This window comes from Tubulanus polymorphus, chromosome 11 (genome assembly GCF_964204645.1).
Source record: "Tubulanus polymorphus chromosome 11, tnTubPoly1.2, whole genome shotgun sequence".
In the NCBI taxonomy this organism is placed as follows: Eukaryota; Metazoa; Nemertea; class Palaeonemertea; order Tubulaniformes; family Tubulanidae; genus Tubulanus; species Tubulanus polymorphus.
The window spans coordinates 11,435,621-11,457,574 of NC_134035.1; the positions used below are offsets into that span (position 1 = coordinate 11,435,621).

A 21,954-nucleotide genomic window follows, 5' to 3' on the forward strand; every position below is an offset into this window, starting at 1 on the left:
CATTCTGTTATAATTCACGTAAATTAGAAAACCAACGAAGCACGACCATTGATATACCGGGTTCGAACCTAAGACATCCTTGTTTAACATATTCAGCATCAGCATATCATTGCGACCACAGGGATCCGTTACAATTGATAATCCTGTGATTGTGATCAGCTTTCCACCAGTTTCTTTGACGTAGCTAAAAGTTTTCTTTAGCCTGCCGAAGGAAAACAAACAATAATCCACTGCTACTTTTACCATGTAAAATATTTTATTGTACCAGAAAAATCAGCAGAGCTACGCATAATTATAATTAATATGTAAAACATAATACATAATATCATTTACATAATATCATATATGAACTCGGGGAATATACATATGTATTAAATATATTCGATATTCGATGTACGTAACTAATACATGCGCATAAATTAACTGGCGAATCAAAAAAAATTCGTTTGATACACACGCGATTTCAGAATATAAAACAGGTGATTCTGTGAGCAGCGAACCGGACAGACAGGCGCGAATCATTACAACTGCAACGTGCCTTTTTGAATTTCTAGAAAACACATTAACCTCAATATCGTTTCATGATAGCTGAAATCAGATTCTAAAAACGTTGAAAAAGGAGCCTTGAAGGCAGTTAATTTTACTCAAACCTCCACATGTATTTCCCTGATTTTCAAAGGTGCAGTTTATTGCAGTTCGTGTCATGTTTTGGTTTTGTCTATCCGCACGCCTAAATAAAGATATTCTAATGTCCCTTATACGTATAGCACCACGTCCATAGAAAACGAATGTCTTGTGCCCGTTCATTTTGATTTTGAATCACGGAAAAATTAAAAAAAATTTTAATTCTAGCGAAATTGAACTCACAACCGTGAACTGTGGAACTGGCTCGTGAACTGGATCGACACATCTTGAAGAATTCTTCAACTTTATTCATAGTTGTCGGACAAAAGAATTTACTTGCGATGTTTTCTATCGGTTGAGACAGGTTTGTTATGCGGAGATTCAGTTCACCTTATTCGCGGAAGCCATTTTCTAATACACAGTCAATGAGAAAGGTTTCTAAAATATCATTCCGGATTATATGTTTTCTTAAAAAATATTATCACCTTACATATTCGTGAGGTCGGGGGAGGTGGGTGGATCCAGGCGCATTTCACGACAGTCGTGCATTGAAAGAAAATATTATAATTCTGCAAGTGGCCCCTCTTCAGAGAAATTTCCAAGGAAGACCGGACTACCTGATATCTCAAATTGTAGTAAGTTTTCACCAAAAATGAAAGTAATTTTGATATAAAAAATAATAGTAGCTTTACCATTGAAAATGAGCTGAAAATTACTATGATTTCGAGAGTATTGATATTTTTTGGGCGTCATCATAGAAACTACACTCAAATAGTAGCGGTAGTCATGTCTGCCTAGGGCACTTCATTCTTGCAAAGCCCTGGATCCGCACCTGATGTTTATACTTCTAGGCCAGTGAACAGCTGCTCAATAGTTAGAGTTAATAGTCATGAGTTAATCGGTGGACATAGTGACAGTTAAAAGTTTATTGTTACTATGGTATTTATCCGCTGGTTATCTTTAACCAACTTTTGAGCGACTGACCACTGATCGCAAAGTTGTGCATAAATATTCGACTATGCACGCTACAACTATCAACACTATTGGCCGTAAGTTGTTTTAACTCTGTTTCGCCATGACATGATACATCTATTATCAACATGATCTTTTAATAAACGATAAGCAAATGAAAAAAAAATAAGAGCGCATAGAATTGAAGAAATAAATGCAGCTGCAAGCACATATCCGGTAGTAGAAAATACATCTCTTTACTTACTTTTGCCGGTAGTTAATACTCAGTAATACCTCGGTATAATTACTCATACACAAACCATACTTCCATATGGTTGTCGTATCGTAAACCGATTCAGAATACATTATACGAAAGCATGATCAAACAAAATTCAATGCAACTGCATGAATCTAAAAACACGAAGCAAAAAATGGTGAACCTGTAAATTGCCGTGGTGGAATTGAGAAAATACGTGCGTGACCGAAATATCAGCGAAAAAACTACAAGTTTTCGCAAACTTTTTACTCAATTCTCAAATCGTTAACAATTTTCAAAGATTTCGATTACGCATAATATAAGTCCACTGTCACAACGATAAGATTCCTACTAACACTAAATTGAGGTAAGCTTAGTATAGAAAATCTTGCGAATATTACCAGGAGAAAATGAAAAGCGACGAAGCTTCTACCAAGTACCTGCTGACGAACTATTTCAATTGAGCTAACATCGTATTTACATCGCTAACACATTAAGATGTACAGTAGACGCTTCCTCATAAATAGTAAGTCGCGATCACACGGAAACAATTGAACCCCGCTTCAAATTCACTGTTCGCTCGTAACTAAAACTGCTATCAAAACAATGCTGTGGCAAGCGAGTGAGGTGAGTCACTTTCAGAACCACTTCACACCCATCAACATGATTTTGACCCGAGCTAAAATTTGGCGTGGGTCTGGTCCAATGTTTTTGATCGTGCAAAATTTGGCTATTGTCAAAGGCCTTATCCGGCATGGGCTGAATTTGAAACGGTCGTGTGATCGCGACTGGTATCCCAACAGTAGTGTATTTAAGGAGTCTACTATATGCTAATATATTACACAGAGATATACATGTATAATTACCTAATTCAAACACGCCTTTCCAATTAAATCAATCGTCCTACTAGACTCCCATCTTATTCGGTACTGATTAACCCTTTCAGTGCGTATACACCGCAGAGCGGTGTATGAATCGGTGATGGATTTTGCTAGTACACCGCACTGCGGTGTATCGGTGTAATTAGTAATTAGTTTTTATCTCTATTGAAAGATGGCAGTACCTGTCAAACATAGTGAAATATTAGTAACTAACGATACACTGCACCGCGGTATAGACGCACTGTAGTGGTATTCCCGTTATTCAACACACTAGGGCGGAATTTTTCAAAATTTTCAAATTATCTCCAGCACTATAGGGTATTGATTAGTCTGAAAGGGTTAATATTCAGCAACCAGTCAAAACATAGGCGTCATGCAGCGTTTCAATCTTAATTATCGTAAAATTTGATTCCGCGCGAAAATATTTGCATCATCGCCGTTAAACACGACAAATTCTAAAGCATCAATTTACGTACTTATCTATTATTTACAGAAATATGGATGAATCAGTTGAATCTTTAAACTATATTTCTCTATTAACTACGTATATAGTGACAAATGCCCATTTCGACTTACAGTTTGAAGTCCTCCTTACAGTAGAGGAAAGTCAATACGAAGAGGACCGCGAGTATTCCCACCAGATGGCGCTCGTAACAATAGGACGACTCGTTCGAAGTTTAGTTCATTTTCAAATGATTTTCCAGAACACGGGTCGATTTCTAGGGTTCATAATGCGCAACTTTTATTCATCTTCCACTGAATTCGTGAAATTATGAATAGATTTATCTTAAAAATTTGCCATCGATGTCCTACTGCACACTGTTGCCACCTGGTGGATTGTCGGACTACAGCCGGAATCCTCGACTACTGAGTACTCCTTCCCCATTCGAAACCAATGCAAAAACACAAATCTACTCTTAACAATGCACTCTTCAAAACAGAAAATGAAATATCCTAAAATCATAGGAATCCGAATCGGAATTTTCAAAAATTTGTTACGCAAAATGGATTCCTCTGCAAATTACTTGTTAAAACATTCAGAAAAAAATGTATGATTCCAAAGTTTTCTGGGTTATATATCTAATAACATGTTGATCACAAAGCGAAGTAAAGTATGTTTATATACATATACACATGGGATCGGATTCATCTAAAAGTTAGAAAAACTAAAATCTATCATATTCCTTTCATTTCTCGTCGGTCATACCTTTACGTACTTACGATAATATTCAAATCTAAATCTAATAAATCTAATCTATGATTTAATCGGTTATTAAAAATCTTTTTTGTACATGATCGGAAAATTACTTACATTCTCGGCAAACATAACAAGATACCCTGCAAGGGGTTAGGTTAGATCAGTCGATCCATGCATTAATGTCCTGTATCATTTGGCCATACATGCATGTTTTTGAAATTTACCGAGGCTGGGCGCCAGTTTTATAAAGCTATATGTGGCTGTATGACGACACCACATTGTCCTGAAACACTATAAGCCTTTTTTTCCAATTACTTGAAGTATGGATCTTTTCAAGAAAAACAGCAAAAAATTATACTGAAGTAATGTTTTCTATCACAGCGTTCTAAAGCGGGAGGGAATAAGGAAATGAATATGTTTTTAAATTCTTTTCAATGATTTGAGATTTTTTTTCAAATGAAATCCGGAAAGAATCACGGCAAACATGAAAAACGAGTGAAAATTGAGTCGAATTGAATTCAAACGATGGATGGAGAGACAAAAAAAAAACTATTTTTTTGCGAATCATGCGATTAAAAACCAAGTTGGAAATATCGAAGAAAAATTTTCCATGTTTGAATTTTTTTTTTTTTTTCATATGATGCTTGTGGTGAAACTCCAGGCAGCGGAACCATACTCAAAGTAACCCAAAAAAGGCTTAAGAGTTCTATTTGAATATGATATACTCCGCTAGTTTCTTAGACCTCATTATATCAATGTATAGTTATATCATGCGGTTCATTAGGTCAAAAGCTGTCATTCCATCTCTTATCATTAATAACAAGTTTTGAAATTTGCCGTCCTGATTTTCATTCACTTTTTCACTTTTCATCGATACGGACTCGCGATGAATCGAGCTGTAAATTTGAGCGTGCGGCTTCTATTTTCTAGAAAACCTTATTACCAGTTATTAGGTCATTAGAGCGACCCCGAGAGACGTAAGCGTAAGCCATTACCGAATGGACATTTCATTACCTAGTTCCATAAACATACACAATTCAAATAATTGGCTTGTAATTGATAATGAACATCTCGTGCCATCATATATATATATACATGTACATGTACATATACACTGCGCTTTTTACATTGACCAGGAAACTGGCAATAGCGCGACAAAGAAGAGGTGATGGTAATATCTGTAAACTTCCGATAAATGTAGAAAATATTACATGGTCCCTACGGATCAGTCATTTCTATTTCTGGATAAAAGAAGTTTTCAAGAAAATTTCGAGGAAGCATCTCCATCACTTTTATATCCCAATTACGATAGATTCTTCCTGAATCGGTACTGTTCATCTCAGAAAACCATTAATTCGGTGGTTTCGTAAGCAAATTTTTGTCCTATACACTACTTCAACCCGAGTTTCTAATCCGGAAACCACCTAATTGGCTAAAAATAAATCCTGGTCTCAACTGTACCGATTAAGGTAACAGTTACCGCACAACTACAAACATTTCTAATCGCTGATTTCTCGAAATTGAAAGAGTTTCATGCATTTTACTCAAATGAATCATCTTCTCTTTAAAAGGAGTTTCTAAAGAATCAAAAGTTGTAGGGACCGTGTATTACATAACCGATGACAAATATAAACTGGGAGCATTATTTTGAATAGCGACAATAAGGCGGGTGATCCAGGCAAACAGGTATATAACAGTATATGCTGTACACTGAAGCGAACCTGGTAGTACGACGTGTAGTAACGGGAAAATGCGATCGGCTAAAAATATCTTCGCTCATCGACGGCTATAGCTAAGTCAGGATATGTATTAAAGCACATTTGAACGAACTTCCAATCTTTCTCGATCGATGTTGAAGGCCGAGTCGTTGATTAGGAAAATATAGTGCTGAACCTGTTTCCTTTTACAGCAGAACGCGCTCAATTCGGATCACGTTGGACCGATGGAATTAATCCGGTTTACGAGACGTCTCCGATTATACGCATAATTTTTTTCACATACACATTTAAGTATAGGTCGACCATATATAATATCCCAATCGGATAAAAATCTGAATGAATCTTATCCGAATTAAGCGGGTTTAACTGTAGTGGCGTTCGTCGGTCTAGCATCCGATCGAAATAGAAGAAATCAACGGTTTCCTAAGCTCGGTACCGACATATATACCATTCGATAGCATCTAAATTGCATGATGAGATGTGCCCTACGTCAATTCCGGTCCTAGATACGGCTTGTGAGTGCTTTTTAATAAATATCCCGACGCCATAAAACTCTATCCACACAGATTTTGATTGGTAATGTTTGTCTTTTTATCTCCGTTGTCGGTCATGGTTTTTTCTCTCTCAACTCTTCATCTAACCCTTCGTGTCGCGTATTGCACAGCACAACATCATCGAGAAGATCATTCCGAATATCTGTAATCAGATCAACACATGCAAGTATATCAAATGTTCTTTCAACAAAAAAAAAATATAATTAATTTTTCACTCAAAGATAACAATGAAATGAAAATTATAAATGCCGCATTTACATTGATAAGTGAGGGAGCAGTCACAGAGCCCACAGGCCACTTTTGGACCAAGCCAAGTGGTGACTGTACCCAAATACTACAGGGGAGTCACTTTTATTTGAATTGCTTTCCCCCCCGACTCTTCCCTAAGAATTCAACCAATTAACACAGTCAAATACCCAAAACAAAGTCGGAAACTGTTTGATTTTTCGTGCGATCTAGCATTCTCAACAAGTGTCCCTGACTTTTTACGGTAGCTTTTTTACATGATTACCGGACTTTTTTTGTTAAAAAATGGAAATTGGCTCTGATAACCAGGTAAATGGCTTAAATGCTCCATCCATTCTTAACTCAAATACCAAGTTAGAAGAAGATCAATCAAAAGTTATCGCACACAAAGCTATAATCCTCCAGGGCTAATAACTAGGGGTCCAAGACACCAAGCCCCATTGTGAAATGTTTAAAAATCTTGGCAATTTCAATAAATTCAGAAAAAAGATCTTGAAAATAAATATGTCTTACCATAACGATACCGATTCCGATACCAACAGCCGCAATAACAACGATCTTTTCATTGATAAACGTGAATGCACCATCTTTACAACCGCTGAACTAAAACAAAGAAAATGTCACAGATCATGAATCATCATATCTCAGATCTAAAGCAATTACATGCGCAGTAGAAAATACAAAAGGGTTTTCTGCTAACTAGCCTCAAAGACTTAAAGTAACTTCAATTTCATTTTGTTTTGAATACAACAGCAGGTGATAACCAGTTTCAGCTATAGTTCCATGGATCAACCATAAGTTAAGAAGCAACCCACAAGAAACTGATCTTCATAAAACACAGGGTTGAGGGAATTTCCCCGACCTTTAACCACAAAATGCCCTGATTAAATCCTCAGTGGTGGCTTTTTCTTCTTTCAGAGGTCTCTCATGTCACTCGTTAGGCTACCGGCAAGAAAACGGTGCCGAAAACCATAATTCCCCGACTTTCACAGACGCGTATCCGTAAGAACCCTGAAAACTGTGAGTGAGGAAATAGCAGGAGATACATACCACTTTGGTGGAAATGCACGGCGGCGGCGGGGGAGTTATTCCATAGCTTACAATCGAATCAACACCGCAACATTCAAACTATAAAAAAAAAAGAAGAGAAAAAGGCTATTTGATATCATTACCTTTATACGGGAATTGTATGGGAACATTAAATCATTCTGCCTGATTTGATGGCTGTAATGCTCTGGTTTCAGTTGAATAAATTGACAAAATACTTCGATTATTCAAGATTATTTTCAAGGCGAGACTTTTCCATTCATCGCTAGGTGAACCCTTTCCAGCGTTGACTGAATGATACCCCGAAAGTACGCGAAAATAATTAAGCAATTCTTACTCTTTCATCGATCAAATGTAAGGTTTTAATTTTTTCGAATTTATTTACCTTTTCCTGGATTTCGTAAAGAACTGAGTTAGCCGCGGGGTCCTGATTTTTCTTGTACTTGTCGACGAGACTCTGTAGGAAGAGGCCCCACTGATTTTTCAGCTGCACGAATAAGAAAATAGAATTAAGCCCATATATTCAACTTCCGGTAATACAAGTAAATTTTGGAGCTTGGAAATGGAAAAGAATTAATTCTCATAGGGGCCAGTTTTATAGACTGGTATCAACTTAAACCCGGAGGGCAACTAAATTCATTCTCAATTTATTTTCAATTGAGTTAGCCCCTGGGTTCTTAAAGATAATACCAGTCTATAAAACTGGGCCCAGGACTGGCGTCATTCGAACCCGCTGGTGAACTCAATCAGCAATCAACTGAGTTAGCTAACGGTAGCCTATAAAACTGGCTCCGGGCCCGTAGTCGGTATCTAACAAGGGCAACAAATCGGGTAATTTGGATAAAACAAAAGTAATTTCCATCATCGCCGTGAGCGTTTTTTTATCCCTGTTTACCGCGAGTCCTTTTTCTAAAAGCCGTCCTTTTATGAAGTTATTACTGGTACGTACGAACGAATCTCTTGAAATATAAGATACGCTTTGAGACGCCATTGGTAAAGGCATAACTAAAAACCAAATCTAAGAACACGGGTTTATCGCGCGTATACCTACCGAATCCTTGTTGACAACGGCCCAGATTCCAGCTCCAAGTAAAACAGCGAAGATGATAAACAACAGTATGAAGAACTGCAAACACATAAAACAGATAAAACAAACGAATAATGAATAGATAATAATTCCAAATTTCAAACACGACAACACAGGGTCCGATCTAAGGAATGAGAGCCACTTGCCGGGGGGGGGGGGGGGGGGGGGCAAGCATATCTGAAATTTTGCTTGCCCCCTTCCAAAAGCTACTTGCCCTACACAGGCAGTCCGATTGGTGGCACTATCATCCGTCGTATCGACTGGGAAAAAAGTTTTGTGACATAAAATTGCACTAGCCCAGGGGACAAGTTATAAATGATAACCTACTTGCCCTGATGAAAATATACTTGTCCCGGGCAATCGGACAAGTGCTTAGATCGCACCCTGCATCAACAGGCGTATTCGATTGGGCTGACTGCGTCAGTCCTCGCGCCATTAGTTGTCACTATCTCCGAGTCCCAATTTCCAATTCAATTTTTACTAAGCGTAAGTCGTCGACACAATGACGTCCCTTAAACGACGAGGAGACGTCGGACTACTCACCGAGACTAACATACACTGACTCTCACGAATCGCGCCGCAGCAGCCGAGGAAACCGAGGACCATGATGATACAACCGACAGCGATCAACACATACGCTCCCGTGAAGATCGCTGTCAGTCCGGCCTCTTCGGCGTATCGTTGCGCATTTTTGTCGACTCGCAGCCAGATTCCGACTCCGATTATAGCGCATCCGAGCAACTGAAATTAGAAATAAAGAAACCAGTTTAAATCTTCACTCGTTAAACCTTCGAATGCATCGACGTTTGTACTGTGGTATGAGGGGTCCCTCGGTCAACAAATTAAAGCTATTTGAATTTAAAAAAGGAAGTGGATATTTCGCCAATGGCCAAATTATTGCATGTGAATTGCAGCTGGTCGCGGAGGTGATACACTTCGCTTTGTTCAGTATTGAGAGAGTAGTTTACGCGTGAATGCACTGTCTAATTAGGCGTGGGCCAAATTCGACTCTGGTCTGATCCCGTGAATTTGGCCCGAGCCAAATCGTTGCGCGATCGCGGCTTTAGCCAAAAGTCCGAGTAAGGTGAGGTTTACTGCAGATTGTTTTACTGTTATGTCGGTCAACTGCTCATACAGTCAACCCCTGATATACCATCCACATCGGTGCAGAACGATTTTGGGGGTATAGAGAGTATGGCAGTATATCGGGGGTGTTTTACTATGTATTTATATTGAGATGTACATTTAGAAAACCTGGCAGTAGGCGGCATATCGGTTGACTGTATTTTGTAAAGCTCGCTTTTTTGGCTGATGTGGACAAGATCTTGAATTTTCAGACTTGTCGATAACATATTCGCGCTTACCCGCACCGGTGAAAGTGTACTGCAGATAGGACTTAAGCTAACAGTGCATTTGAATATACACAGAGGCTCAGCTGCTCCGCACAACGCTGCTTCATATTTCCTATTTTACATATGTATTTCGGTTAACTAATATTCGCCATCGCATAAAAAAACTATTTGCCGATCGCATGAATAAAACTCAACACCGCCTCCATGACGAGACACGACATTATATTTCATCATCAGATTCGATTCAATACCGGCGACAGAACCGAGACCTCCCTGATCCAAAACTTCAGGGCAGATATTACTGCGAGGCGATGAAAGAAACCAAATAAAATAACAGTTCAAAATATTATTAAATAATAATAGTAAATAATATTATTGATTATTGATATTAAAAAATAACCTGAAATCAATATCGACAACTCTGCTATATTGATTTCCGGTTATTTTTGGAGAGTGGTCCATATTGGATATGGACTACTCAGCTTGATTTTCACGATCTTTGGAAGCATTAGTGACATAGGCCTACATCAGGAAGATCGGAGGCTAGAAAAACAACCGGTAAATACAATAATTGACGTCTTACGACCAGTAGTAAAAGCATTATATAACGTTTAGTATGGTTATAATATGTGGTTACGTCGGTTCCTAAACTCATGTTCTTCCCCATCCCTCCCGCAGGATGCGAACCCCTAGACTATGGATGAGAAGTGCAAACGTTGCATAGTATAAATCTATATATATATATATATATATATATATATACTACATGGTCTGTGGGGCGACAAAATCAATATAGAGTAATTACATTTTTACCAGCCGAAAGAAATCAAACACTCATTTCTCGATCAGGGTGATCGAGTTCTAACATTTCAACTCAGTATATAATAAGTAATAATCATATATACAGCAATGAGTGGTTATATCACAGTGTATCGTAAACCGCATGTTCACGTCTCGATTGAGAAATAACAACTGACTTTGTCCAAGGCAGATTTATACGGGGGGGGGGGGGGGGGGTGTCTACATTAGAAATTTGTTTCATGGATGTCTGCATGTTCACTTTTTCGGACTTAAGAAATAATGAATGTTGGATATTTCTAGCAAATTTATTTTACCGAATAATACGGAACCAGGAAAAGTCCTTTTGACCCATACGAAGTTGGGATGATCAGAAATCATAGAAATATCAAACAAATTCCCGAGGGGCCGCGGTGTAAATTTCAAAGCTGCAATACCTCACTGCATTACAGGATGGGTATTAGCACAACGCAGTGAGAATGAACTGAGGAAACACATAACAGATTTGGTATGTTTAGTTCCCCGCGTTATCACACGTAGAGAAGAAACCACTAGCAGTTAGAAAAGAAGTAGGACTGATAATGATTCATGGTATGAAAATGGTGATGATTTTGATGGTTTTTTTATTTGCTTGTCACCGATCGGTTAGTTATTTATTGTGCGTCGTCGTGTTTCTTGTTTAGCTACTCTTTAACACACAACGTAACAATCAAACAACTGTTTCATGAAACCAGGGAAGTGTAATGGATGTCATTACACTTCCCTGATGAAACCAACGGATGAAACTTCCCTGATGAAACTAACTGTCAGAATGTAGTTTTGTGTCTTGCTGTATGCACTAAAAATCTTTTTCGGCATATAGGGAAGTATTTATCTCGGACATATTCATTTTATAGAAGTATAGTTGATTTAACATTACTGATACTTAACTTCTAAAAATAGGGTAAATAAACGCATTACTCAGCACTAATCACGGCCTATCCTGAACTAGGGCGTTCTTTTTTTGGTCCGGAACAACTGATTCACACACGGGTGCCGAATGGGCCCGACAAAAAACGTCCGACCAGACTCGAGCCAAATTTCAACACAGGACGAATGATTGCGTTTGAATTGGTTTCGGAAATGACCCACTTCGCTTTGTTTAAGCATTGTTTAGTATTGAGTCAGTGGTATTGACTTAGTAGTTAGTGGCACGGGCCAAATTTGGCTCAAGCCTTGCCAAATCGTCCATGTGTGATCGCTGTATCTCTAGACTTTTGCCACAAACTGACGGTCGAAAGAAATACGAAATTTAGAAATCTAAAGGGATCATGATACATCACTTAACCAACAACAATTAGCCGTGAATAGTTACGACAATCATATTGATCAGGGCTATCTTATCATCGACACATATAGGCCTATAGACTAATAACTGGTGAAAATAACATTCGCGTTAATCATCGCCTAGCTCACTGACTGTAGGGGATATCCCATATCTTATCATTGCTGAATGATATGGATATCCAGCAGAGGAATTTGACAGCGCTTTATGAACCGATCATCACGGGGAAATACAGCTCTCCTCAATTTGTCAATACACGCAATTTATTACTCAATCACAACTACTCAAACAGAGCGTCTCATTTATATATCTCTCTCTCCAGGGGTGGGGGTGGTGGCTGCCCTTTTTTTGTTATAAAATGAATCCGATAATTATAAGAAATTATATTATTTGTTCTAAGCAAAAATGATGATTCCTTGTAAACCACTAATTACCTTCTCACTGTATCCCCCTCCCCCACTTTACATTCTTCACATTTTTCCACACGTTGGAAAATTTTCCCAGTTCAAGAGAAGCGACTATAATATATATATATATATATATATATATATATATATATATATATATATATATATATATATATATATATATATGAAAAGACAAGCCCCGATAAATGTACAACAAAAACGTCTCCTGGCTTTAAAATGTGTGTATTATACGACCTTTCATTACATGCAGGTTGTAGGACAGAACTGGTAAAAATTAGGCTAGAGGCCTACAAATCAGGCTTGCGAGGCCCCCACGCCATTGCCCTTAATATGAATTTAATAGCGGCATGTCCACAAAAAAAAACTCCAACCAAAATCTAAACAAACGGTATCGCTTGAGAGAACTCGGAAGAGAAATTATATAGGTCAAAATATCCGACGAAATAATCACATCTGAAGAGGGAACAATGAACAAACCGTTTATATCTAGGCCTAATAGTCATCATGAAGTGGGCCAGTTTTACAGTCTAGATTCATTAAGAGAGCCTTAAATGATGTAATTGACGATAAATACATTTTTCCAGTATTTCCGTCGCATTCAGTACACAGAGACGATACCACGATGACGACGTATATATATATTTTTTTGATTCGCGCGTGATTAGTTAATGACTCATTAACTCTCAGTTCATTGTTAACGCTGATTGTGATAGAGAGACGTCTAATACCTGCTGTATCTGCGCGTCTAATTCACCACCGCGTAAATAGTTGACACAAATTATTCTCTATTGAGAGGATCACGCAGGCAAATGGGTGTCGGCTGTGCGGTTATACAGCAAAAAATACACAATCATCACAGCAATAGCCTATTATATGTAGCATATATTGCAGAATATATCGTTTGAACACGCCTGCCCAACTTAAAAGAGTATCTGTGTTTGAATATAGGCCGATATGTTCGAGGAAAATTCAAACTTGAAAGTTTATTGACCCCTTTACTATAGATAACACCAGGTTCCCACTCGATACAGATATCTATTAAGATGAAACAACAAATCGGGATTTAAGTTTAGTCACTGCGGCTGCGCTATTAGGGGTGCTACTGCAACCTTGAAGCAGTTGTAGAGAGCGTAGCGTCTAAAATAAACATCTCTTACTATTTCTTGATGCAGTACATTTGAACTGAAAGTGATGCATAAAGGTAGATCAACTGATTTAATGCACTGAGATAGAGAGACAGTGGTTTCATCGGATTTCAAGTTTTAACTACTAATAACCGTAACCCTAGCTTAACCTAAAGCGGCTACATATCTTACTCAAGCTAGAGATCCTAATTCTCTAGGTCGATTCGATTGAGCCCATTCTAGTTGTAAACAGTCAACTACCTTTTGAACATCAAAGTCTTACAACTAGAATAAATTCTCATTGGCAAAAAATAACCACTTTCTTTCTATTTCTGTAGATTGTCGAGTAATTCAAGGAATAGATTAGGCACATTAAGTGCAGCAGCTTTATTGAAATTTGGGGTGGGCCACAAATTCACAAGCAAGTTTTTAAAATTGAGACCCAGTTTAGTAATAACAGTGGCAAAAAGTAAGGCCCTTGGTTCTACAAACATTTACTCAATTGAATTATAATATTAAACAACAGGCCTATTGATGTATTGTTCAACCGGCAATAGTCGTTTAGACTGAGGAGTGTAGTGTACAGACAACACTTCAAAGGCTGCAGTCCTGTCGTAAGGTTAAACGAACAATCCCACAACGGGAAACCAAGATCCAAGCGACGTAAAGCCAAACAAACAAGGGAAGGCAAACAAACCAAGAAAAAAAAACGAAGACGAACTGGAAGTAAAAAGTGAAGAGGTCAGAGGATGAAGTATTGAAGAAGCACAGTGGATTCGATTACTCACCCAAAACAAGAAGTTAAATGCAAACATCAAATACTTGATGCACGTATAACAACTTCCCAGACCCATGATAACTGTTTAATCGTGTCAAATACTGTCAAACAGCGCTTAAATCCGCTACTAGTAAATCCTGTTGTCGGAAAAACCAACTTTTGATATTCAGAATTTCATCCGAATAGTCGCTAGCGCCCTCTGGCGAGTTGAGGGTGTTTCCAGGTGCTATGAGGATTCGAATCCCACTTATATTTAAATTCAATTCAAATATTTTTATTGAACATAAAGTTATTTCTTATAACCGACGCACGAATTATGGATTGATGAAACGAAAAAGCCTATATCTCTGCTGTTTTTGATTACATGGGACCCGAATGCGGTGCCGAGGATTCTTCCACGAAACATCATTTGATTTTCTTTACATTTCCGTTTCTTCCGAGTTTCCGATCTACAATTGAAAAACATTTTGTTTTCTTCGTTTGCTCCATCTTTATTTTCAAAATTCATGACAATTTGCACTCTTTTATTATTTTCTTTTCATACTCAAATAATTTCAATGCTCAAATAATCAAAACAACAATTTCTATTGAAAAATCTGTGCTGCAAGTAATTAAAACTAGGGCCTTTGTGTGAATTATAAATAGCAAAAACAAGATCTATTGAACTATTGCGCTAATTTGAGTGAAAATCATCATATCGTCACAATAGTTACTTGTGTCGCCAAACCTGGACAAGTGCAAAAAGTATAATTAACTATCCCTTTAAAAAAGAAATAATTTCCCATTTTCTAATTTAAAAAAAAAGATGGAATTTATCTCAGGTTGACCGAATTTGGAAAATTGGGCTGTGAAACAGCATTTGCATGTTCGACTTTGTTAGGAGGCAGGTAATTGATATCGTAGTGTCGCGGCCACCAACAAATTCTGATCATATACATTGGCTAATTCCTGAAAACGAAAACAAATGAGAATCGTGCAAAAAATCGGATATTTTTCCGATAGGTGTGTGTATCTAGGCCAATGCTTAGCCTAGTGTGCTGCTGCGGCGGTACTGTTACTGCGATATAGCGTCAGTTCCGTTCCATGCAGTTCTGTTTGAGAGTTCCTTACAAGCTGATCGAGACGGATTAATTCCCGACTCCTGAGGTGTTGTTGATCTCTAGATACTCTCAGGGTGCCCTTATTCTTCGTAAGATAATTGAATCAGGTGATATACTAATAATCAAACCGTCGTCATTATGGGGCTCGGAAGCTGTTTTACTTGCATCAAATATTTGATGATAGCATTTAATTTCATCTTTTGGGTAAGTGCCTTTTATCGTTATTTTTCCTTATTGTAAAACTTTGTCGTTGCATTAAAACATCTCATTTCAATACTAAAGATACGGAATATTTCGTATCATCTTTAAAAAAATAGCTGTTCATCTTCATTTCTTTGACAATAACAATTCGAAAACTGTCGGATTATTGTGGTCTGGTGACAGACCTAACTGCTCTAAAACCTAACTCGACGAATGCGTGCGTGTCGAAGATTCACGGCCATTCCTGGGAAGTGGTTGTTTCCATCACACTGATCTACGACAGTCTACGATCCTAGTGTACCCTGGTGTGGTAACATTTTGGCGAACGAGAAGGGAGGAAAAATGTAAAATGTTAGTTCGGGACGTACTTCATCATTGTGAAAAGTCTTTCTCTGCGGCTCTTCGCGGGAATGCGCGGAAAGTAATTTTGGCCCGCGTTCGAGAGAGTCTTCAAAATGGCATCAGCAGACGTCTGGCATTATATATAGGCTTCGCGAATGTTTGAGAGGGAAATATCTTTCCCAGCAGAATCGAGTATTCGAAGATGTTGAGGCCGCTACTTTACTGCAACAAAAGTGAGGTTGAAAAAACATACACGTTGCCGACATCTTACAACAGTTGAATCTAGAGATATGCGATGCTCTAATTCATCGGATGATCATCTAAATTTACCCGCGCCTAGATAAACACCTCCCTCGTTTATATTTACCTCCATACTAGCTTTCCCTGCACATTCGTGCACGTTTGTTGGTACAACTCTAAACCGACACGGTATAATGAGTTCAGATAATATTATCTATCTATCTTAAGTGATCTGCAGAAAGTTTGTACTGTGATCTCAAACCGGTCATTTCGCAGAAAAATCCATTTAAAAATGATAGAATTTCTGAATGGTTTGAATATCAAGCCAAATTTCCACAGTTGCACACTTAGTGACTTATGTCCAAAATATTGTCTTAGATCCCAAGTCTAGCCTCTGGAAACCAGCCTGGGTAAGGATGGTTTTGTCTGGCCCCCATAAACGTTAAATACAGACAAATAGCTAGAAGGGTCAGGATGGTTGGCATTTTTTTTATAAGTCGATCAAAATGTTCTATCCATTTACGAAATAGAATCATAACAACGTCATAGTGCCCAAGTTTTAGTGAGTTTTTTTTGTGCAGTGCCTATCGCGCAGGAATCCCTAAATTACGACGGCCAGAAGAAACAACAATTAGTGAGCAATTTCCCTCGGGTAAAGATAACTACGAATTAATTGACGAGTGAACAAATAGAAAGATCGAAATATACGAATACATAGGTTATCTTATCGTTCGTATATACTTCAACAACAAAAATGCGATATTACCTATAACGATAATCATTACACGGGCTATTTTAGCATCTGTTTATGTAAGCTAGCGTTTCATGTTATCTCGGGATAGAGAAAGGCATCTCCGACATTTCGTTGTGTGTTTTTTCACGAGAGTGTTGTTCGACTGTGTACATATAAACTAATGTATAAATATATCAACTTGTAACAATGGCTAAACAGCTTACCACGAGTATTACAATAATACTTGAAAAAGCCAGCATTTTTGAGCGATTCACGTTATACATCGCCCAAGACATCGGTCAGTACGCACACCTCCAGCTCGGCTACGTCACATCATGGACTCTAAATTGTTTTAGAATGTGAATGTCAAATTCGTTAATTTGAATTTAAAAGCGTGATTTTTTTAAACATATTACATTGAAATGCTTGTTTTACTTGATAAACGATAATTCTTTGTTATACGATAACTTAATTATAGTTCATCCAAAACCTTGCAAAAAAATGATTTATCTCTATCTATTCAAATAGTTGTTGGGTATGGCCCTCCTGGGTGTTGGTATATGGCTGCTCGTCGATCCAGAATCGACAAAACTCATCCAGGAGGCTGGCATTGGAAATTTCTATATCGGTGCCTACGTCATGATCGTTGTTGGTATCATAGTGATGGTGCTAGGATTCCTCGGTTACTGTGGAGCTTGGAGAGAAAGCCAGTGCATGTTGACGACGGTAAATTTGTGAACTTGTTTCCCATTAATCGATCGGGTCGCTTTTGTAAACTGTAATAGCTGAAACAGGCGTGGAACCAAAGGGTGCATGGGGTGCTAGTACGCCCCCTTCCTTAGCAAAAGTCCCTTGGTATTGAACGTTCGGAATGCATGAATGATGGCTAATTTCAAGATTTTCCCAAAGATCCCCGTCACTGCTTCGCGCCTTCGGCACTGGCAGTTACGGTAGGTTCAACGCAGAGCTGATTGTCCAGTAGAGTACCCCCTAGAATCGCCCCTGCCATAATGCTGTATCTAAATACGATACTATATTGCTCTGATTAAGAGGGAGGCAAGGCAATATCTCGAACAGTTCGGCAGCACGTTTTACCAACTACAAAAAAATGAAAATATCATGATATATCTCCATTAGATAAGCTTGAGTTCATTTGATGAAATATATTTCAGTTTTTCGTACTGTTGCTGTTGATTTTCATCACCCTGGTCGGATGCGGGATTTGGGCTGTCATTAAACAAGCAGCTGTAAGTTACTTGATTTAAGAACCCGCAACAAGATTCATTACGAATGCTGATTTTGGACCAGAAAACTGTGTTACTGAATTAGAAACATCGCAATCTGAGTCATATATACCAGCCTAATAGAAGAAAGGATCTTCATTGTCAATAAATTCATTTTGACTTCGTTTGTAGGTGAAGAAATACTGGGGAATACATTTGCAAAGTCTCGTCGATAACTATAAAAACGACGACACACCTGAAAAGAATACGGATCTACTGAATATACAGAATCAGGTATGCGCGCTCCTCATTCGCAGCACCGGCGACTGCTGTTCAGAAAACAATGCCTACATCTCTGCAGATGATGATAATTCATGAAGAAAAGGACAATGCCCTGAACCAACGATTCTAAGCATATATCGATAATTGAATTGAATTGACCGACAACCAGTCCAGCCCAGTTACTGATGACGCAGAGCACATCCTCTCAAAAATAATAATTATTAGATTTTATCAAAAATAGAATAAGAGTTATGAAATATATTTGAATACAAAATTAACGCCAAAATCCACAATTGTGATTTTTATTTTGTAACGCCAATATCGATGACGTAGTGCACATCGACTAACACACCACTTAAATAACGTATAATAAGTATCAATGTAGATAAACATTATTGTAACGGTTATTACTGCGTCAAAAAGCATAAAAAAAGCACACTGTATATAGCTTATTGTTTTGCCCGACAAAAAATACATCAAAATATGTTATATTTATACAACTAAATGGTTAGTGAAACTATGACCCGAAGTTCTATTTTCTGTATCTTAGTTCAATTGCTGCGGGGTACATGGGCGAGTTGACTACCTTCCTGGTCTTGGACCGAAGCCGTGTACGCAATTAAGTACTCTCATTAAGCCGGTATGTATAACATGGCGGATTAGTAGAAAATAATCCTGTACATTTTACCAGATAATCGGGTGGACGAGATGTCTCGAAGATCATGTCGAGAATGATAATGAACAATTTAAAGTTTTGTGTATTTTAATGGTGTGTTTTATCGGGTTTGCTAAGAATTCGGATTAAATTTTAAAGTTCTCAAATTGTCGTGCAGGTTGTGGGATGCGAGGAAGCAACGGCCAGCGTGTTGAAAGATAAATTGACAGTGGTAGCCGCAGTAGTCATCGGACTAGGAGTTGTCATGGTACGATTCAAATAACTCCTATATAGAATGTGAATTGATTTGATGATAGAATACGAAAATATCGAAGAAGCAAAACATTATACCTCGGAAATTTCAACTGGGAATATTTTTCAACGCAGCCTTATCAATTTGTGATTTTAAAAATCACTAAATGATAAACTGTGGTCACGATCGCGAATATATTTACAAGAAATATTTCAAAAAGTTGGAACAGAAAAAATATTCGAAGATATATAGCGCCGATATCTAGATTTGTAAATCATCTCTTTTACCGGGATGGGTTAAACAAAACGATACCTCGAAATACATAATATTTACGTAAGTTCATACACTGGACCCAAGTTCATAGGTTCATGTTCACGCTCAACGCAGACGATGCAGGAAAACACGGAAACAGGAGAGAGAACATGTTTCCGAGCGTTTGATTCCGTGTTTCTGTGTTTAAGCCCAACGCACTCGACGCGAGGAAAACACTCGCAGACATGTTTCCGTCTCCTGCTTCCGTGTTTCCTTGCGTCGCGTGCGTGAGATTCAAATCATAACTGGGCTCGGGGCATGATACGTATATCTACGTAATGGCAATTTATGGCCTGTAATTATGTCGTTGGAGTAAAGTAATTGTAACATTTTCTAAAATTTCATTTTCAGTTGATTGGTCTGATCTTCTCGATGTTGCTATGCTGCGCTATCAGGGACACTAGGGGTTAAACAAGCCGCGCTTGGAAAGCCGACCGGTGACATCACCATTATTCATTATATATACATGCATTATTATATTGTATTCGCTAACACTAACGATCAAATACAAATAAGTATATACTGGGTTTCTGGAAAACGGCGCATCTTAACGACCGAACACATGGGAATCATAATGAAAATGCATCAAATCTTGGCTCGATCTGATTAACTAGGCGAAGGTCAAACGCAAATATACACAGCATATTTTATAGGCCAGAGTTGGTTAATTTTTTAATGTATCTATTCATTATGTATCATAATATATATATATATATATATATATATATATATATATATATATATATATATATATATATATATATATATATATATATATATATATATATATATATACATACATATATATATATATATATATATATATATATATATATATATATATATATATATATATATATATATATATATATATATATATATATATATATATATATATATATATATATATATATATAATATGTATTCTATTTTCTGATGAAAAAAAAAACTCATCTATTTTAATCATCGTATAGTTAGTTCGCTTCTAGAGGCTACTAGTTATCCTGTGAATATGAATCTATAAACGATGTATAAACGATCGCAAAAAGACGTATTCATAATCGGGCGAGCCTCGAGTCCTGGTCCCAATATCATTTACACCACCGCCCGCGCGGCAGCTTTGTTTTCTAAATAGTGATGATAGACACCGCACATTGTGGTGGCTGACTCGAACCAAAATACATGAATGAAAATGAGGGATAATCTAATTGGCGTGATGGCTCAACGTTTTATTTTTCAAATCTCAAAATAGGGAATTTCCCCTCTTTTCTGTATAATTGATTGTATAATTTTGATTTGATTTGACTTGAGTTTTGTATCTCTAACAAACCATACCCACACACACACCTGCCGGGAAGAAACAGGTGGGCGGATATCGAAGTACCGATATTGTCGGATGATCGGTCGAATTTACATAACTGTGTAAAAGATAAATCCACAAGTACGTACTAATGGATTTATCTTTTACATAATTTGAAATTCGCACTCAAACGTTTTTAACGCCAACACTGAGATTTGAATTGAACAATCATTCATGATCCGTTTGAAAAGATATATCGTATTGATTCATCTGGACAGATGACAGGCCGCCCTGGTTGAAAATCATTTGAAAATTGATAGCATTCTGAATGTAACGTCAACCTTGCTCAGTATATAAATACGTATAAATGTTTTACAGATCCGATTGTCAGTATGGTACCTTATAATGATAAGGGAAGCCTTTTGAGGTTGACGGGCGTTTAAACATATCGCGTGGGCGCTTTTATGTACTATAGAATGTATCGTATATAAGTTGAAGTTGAAGTTGCAGTTCTAGGCTTTTCGTAATAAATATGTTTGTAATAAAATTTCGCCAAAGATAAGGAATTTTAGTGCCATAAATACCAGTCGAGTTGTCTTGTTATTGTTATATAGATTTTGGAAAAGGGATCCAGCCTACTGCTTATGCCACTCGAGTGGTACATTTTTACGAATCTCAGGTCCTAAGTATTTCATACATATAACCGCAATTCGTTACATATCTTATTTGTAGAACTATGGCAACGTTCACGAGAGAACTCTTCTATATTCTAGGTACTATTTTTGGGCCCTAAACACCTTGAAGCTTCTAACCTAATTGTGATCGTGTGCCTTAATATCAGAAAGCGGATAATTCTCCTGATTTACAAGGTTTTCCGGGGAAGGACCCTCAGAACGCCCCTCAGGTGGTTCTCAGCTTCGGTGCGTTTCGAGGATTATGAACAAAAT

General features: G+C 37.6%; 2 protein-coding genes across 2 annotated transcripts; one reads left to right on the forward strand and one right to left on the reverse strand.

The window, feature by feature from the left end:
• Positions 1-247: 247 nt before the first annotated feature.
• On the reverse strand, positions 248-14,551 carry LOC141912444 (CD9 antigen-like). The gene is made up of 7 exons (XM_074803643.1): positions 14,377-14,551; positions 9,106-9,303; positions 8,527-8,601; positions 7,861-7,962; positions 7,479-7,556; positions 6,942-7,031; positions 248-6,324 (listed from the first exon to the last, which is right to left on the reverse strand). The coding sequence occupies exons 1-7, from the start codon at positions 14,440-14,442 to the stop codon at positions 6,265-6,267; spliced, it is 669 nt and encodes a 222-aa protein (XP_074659744.1). The 5' UTR covers positions 14,443-14,551; the 3' UTR covers positions 248-6,264.
• Positions 14,552-15,471: 920 nt separating this feature from the next.
• On the forward strand, positions 15,472-20,389 carry LOC141913045 (CD9 antigen-like). Its single transcript, XM_074804484.1, has 7 exons — positions 15,472-15,670; positions 17,511-17,708; positions 18,155-18,229; positions 18,398-18,499; positions 19,038-19,127; positions 19,321-19,410; positions 20,059-20,389. Exons 1-7 carry the CDS (start codon positions 15,605-15,607, stop codon positions 20,116-20,118), a joined length of 681 nt encoding a protein of 226 aa, XP_074660585.1. The 5' UTR covers positions 15,472-15,604; the 3' UTR covers positions 20,119-20,389.
• The last annotated feature ends 1,565 nt before the right edge of the window (positions 20,390-21,954 follow it).

Coding starts and splice junctions, on each gene's coding strand:
- LOC141912444 (XM_074803643.1), bottom strand. CDS start 14,442: ATGGGTCTGGGAAGTTGTTATACGTGCATCAAGTATTTGATGTTTGCA. Junction 9,304..14,376: donor CATTTAACTTCTTGTTTTGG/GTGAGTAATCGA, acceptor TTCTAATTTCAG/TTGCTCGGATGCGCTATAAT. Junction 8,602..9,105: donor GTCAGTGTATGTTAGTCTCG/GTGAGTAGTCCG, acceptor ATGTGTTTGCAG/TTCTTCATACTGTTGTTTAT.
- LOC141913045 (XM_074804484.1), top strand. CDS start 15,605: ATGGGGCTCGGAAGCTGTTTTACTTGCATCAAATATTTGATGATAGCA. Junction 18,230..18,397: donor CTGTCATTAAACAAGCAGCT/GTAAGTTACTTG, acceptor CTTCGTTTGTAG/GTGAAGAAATACTGGGGAAT. Junction 18,500..19,037: donor TACTGAATATACAGAATCAG/GTATGCGCGCTC, acceptor TCTGTATCTTAG/TTCAATTGCTGCGGGGTACA.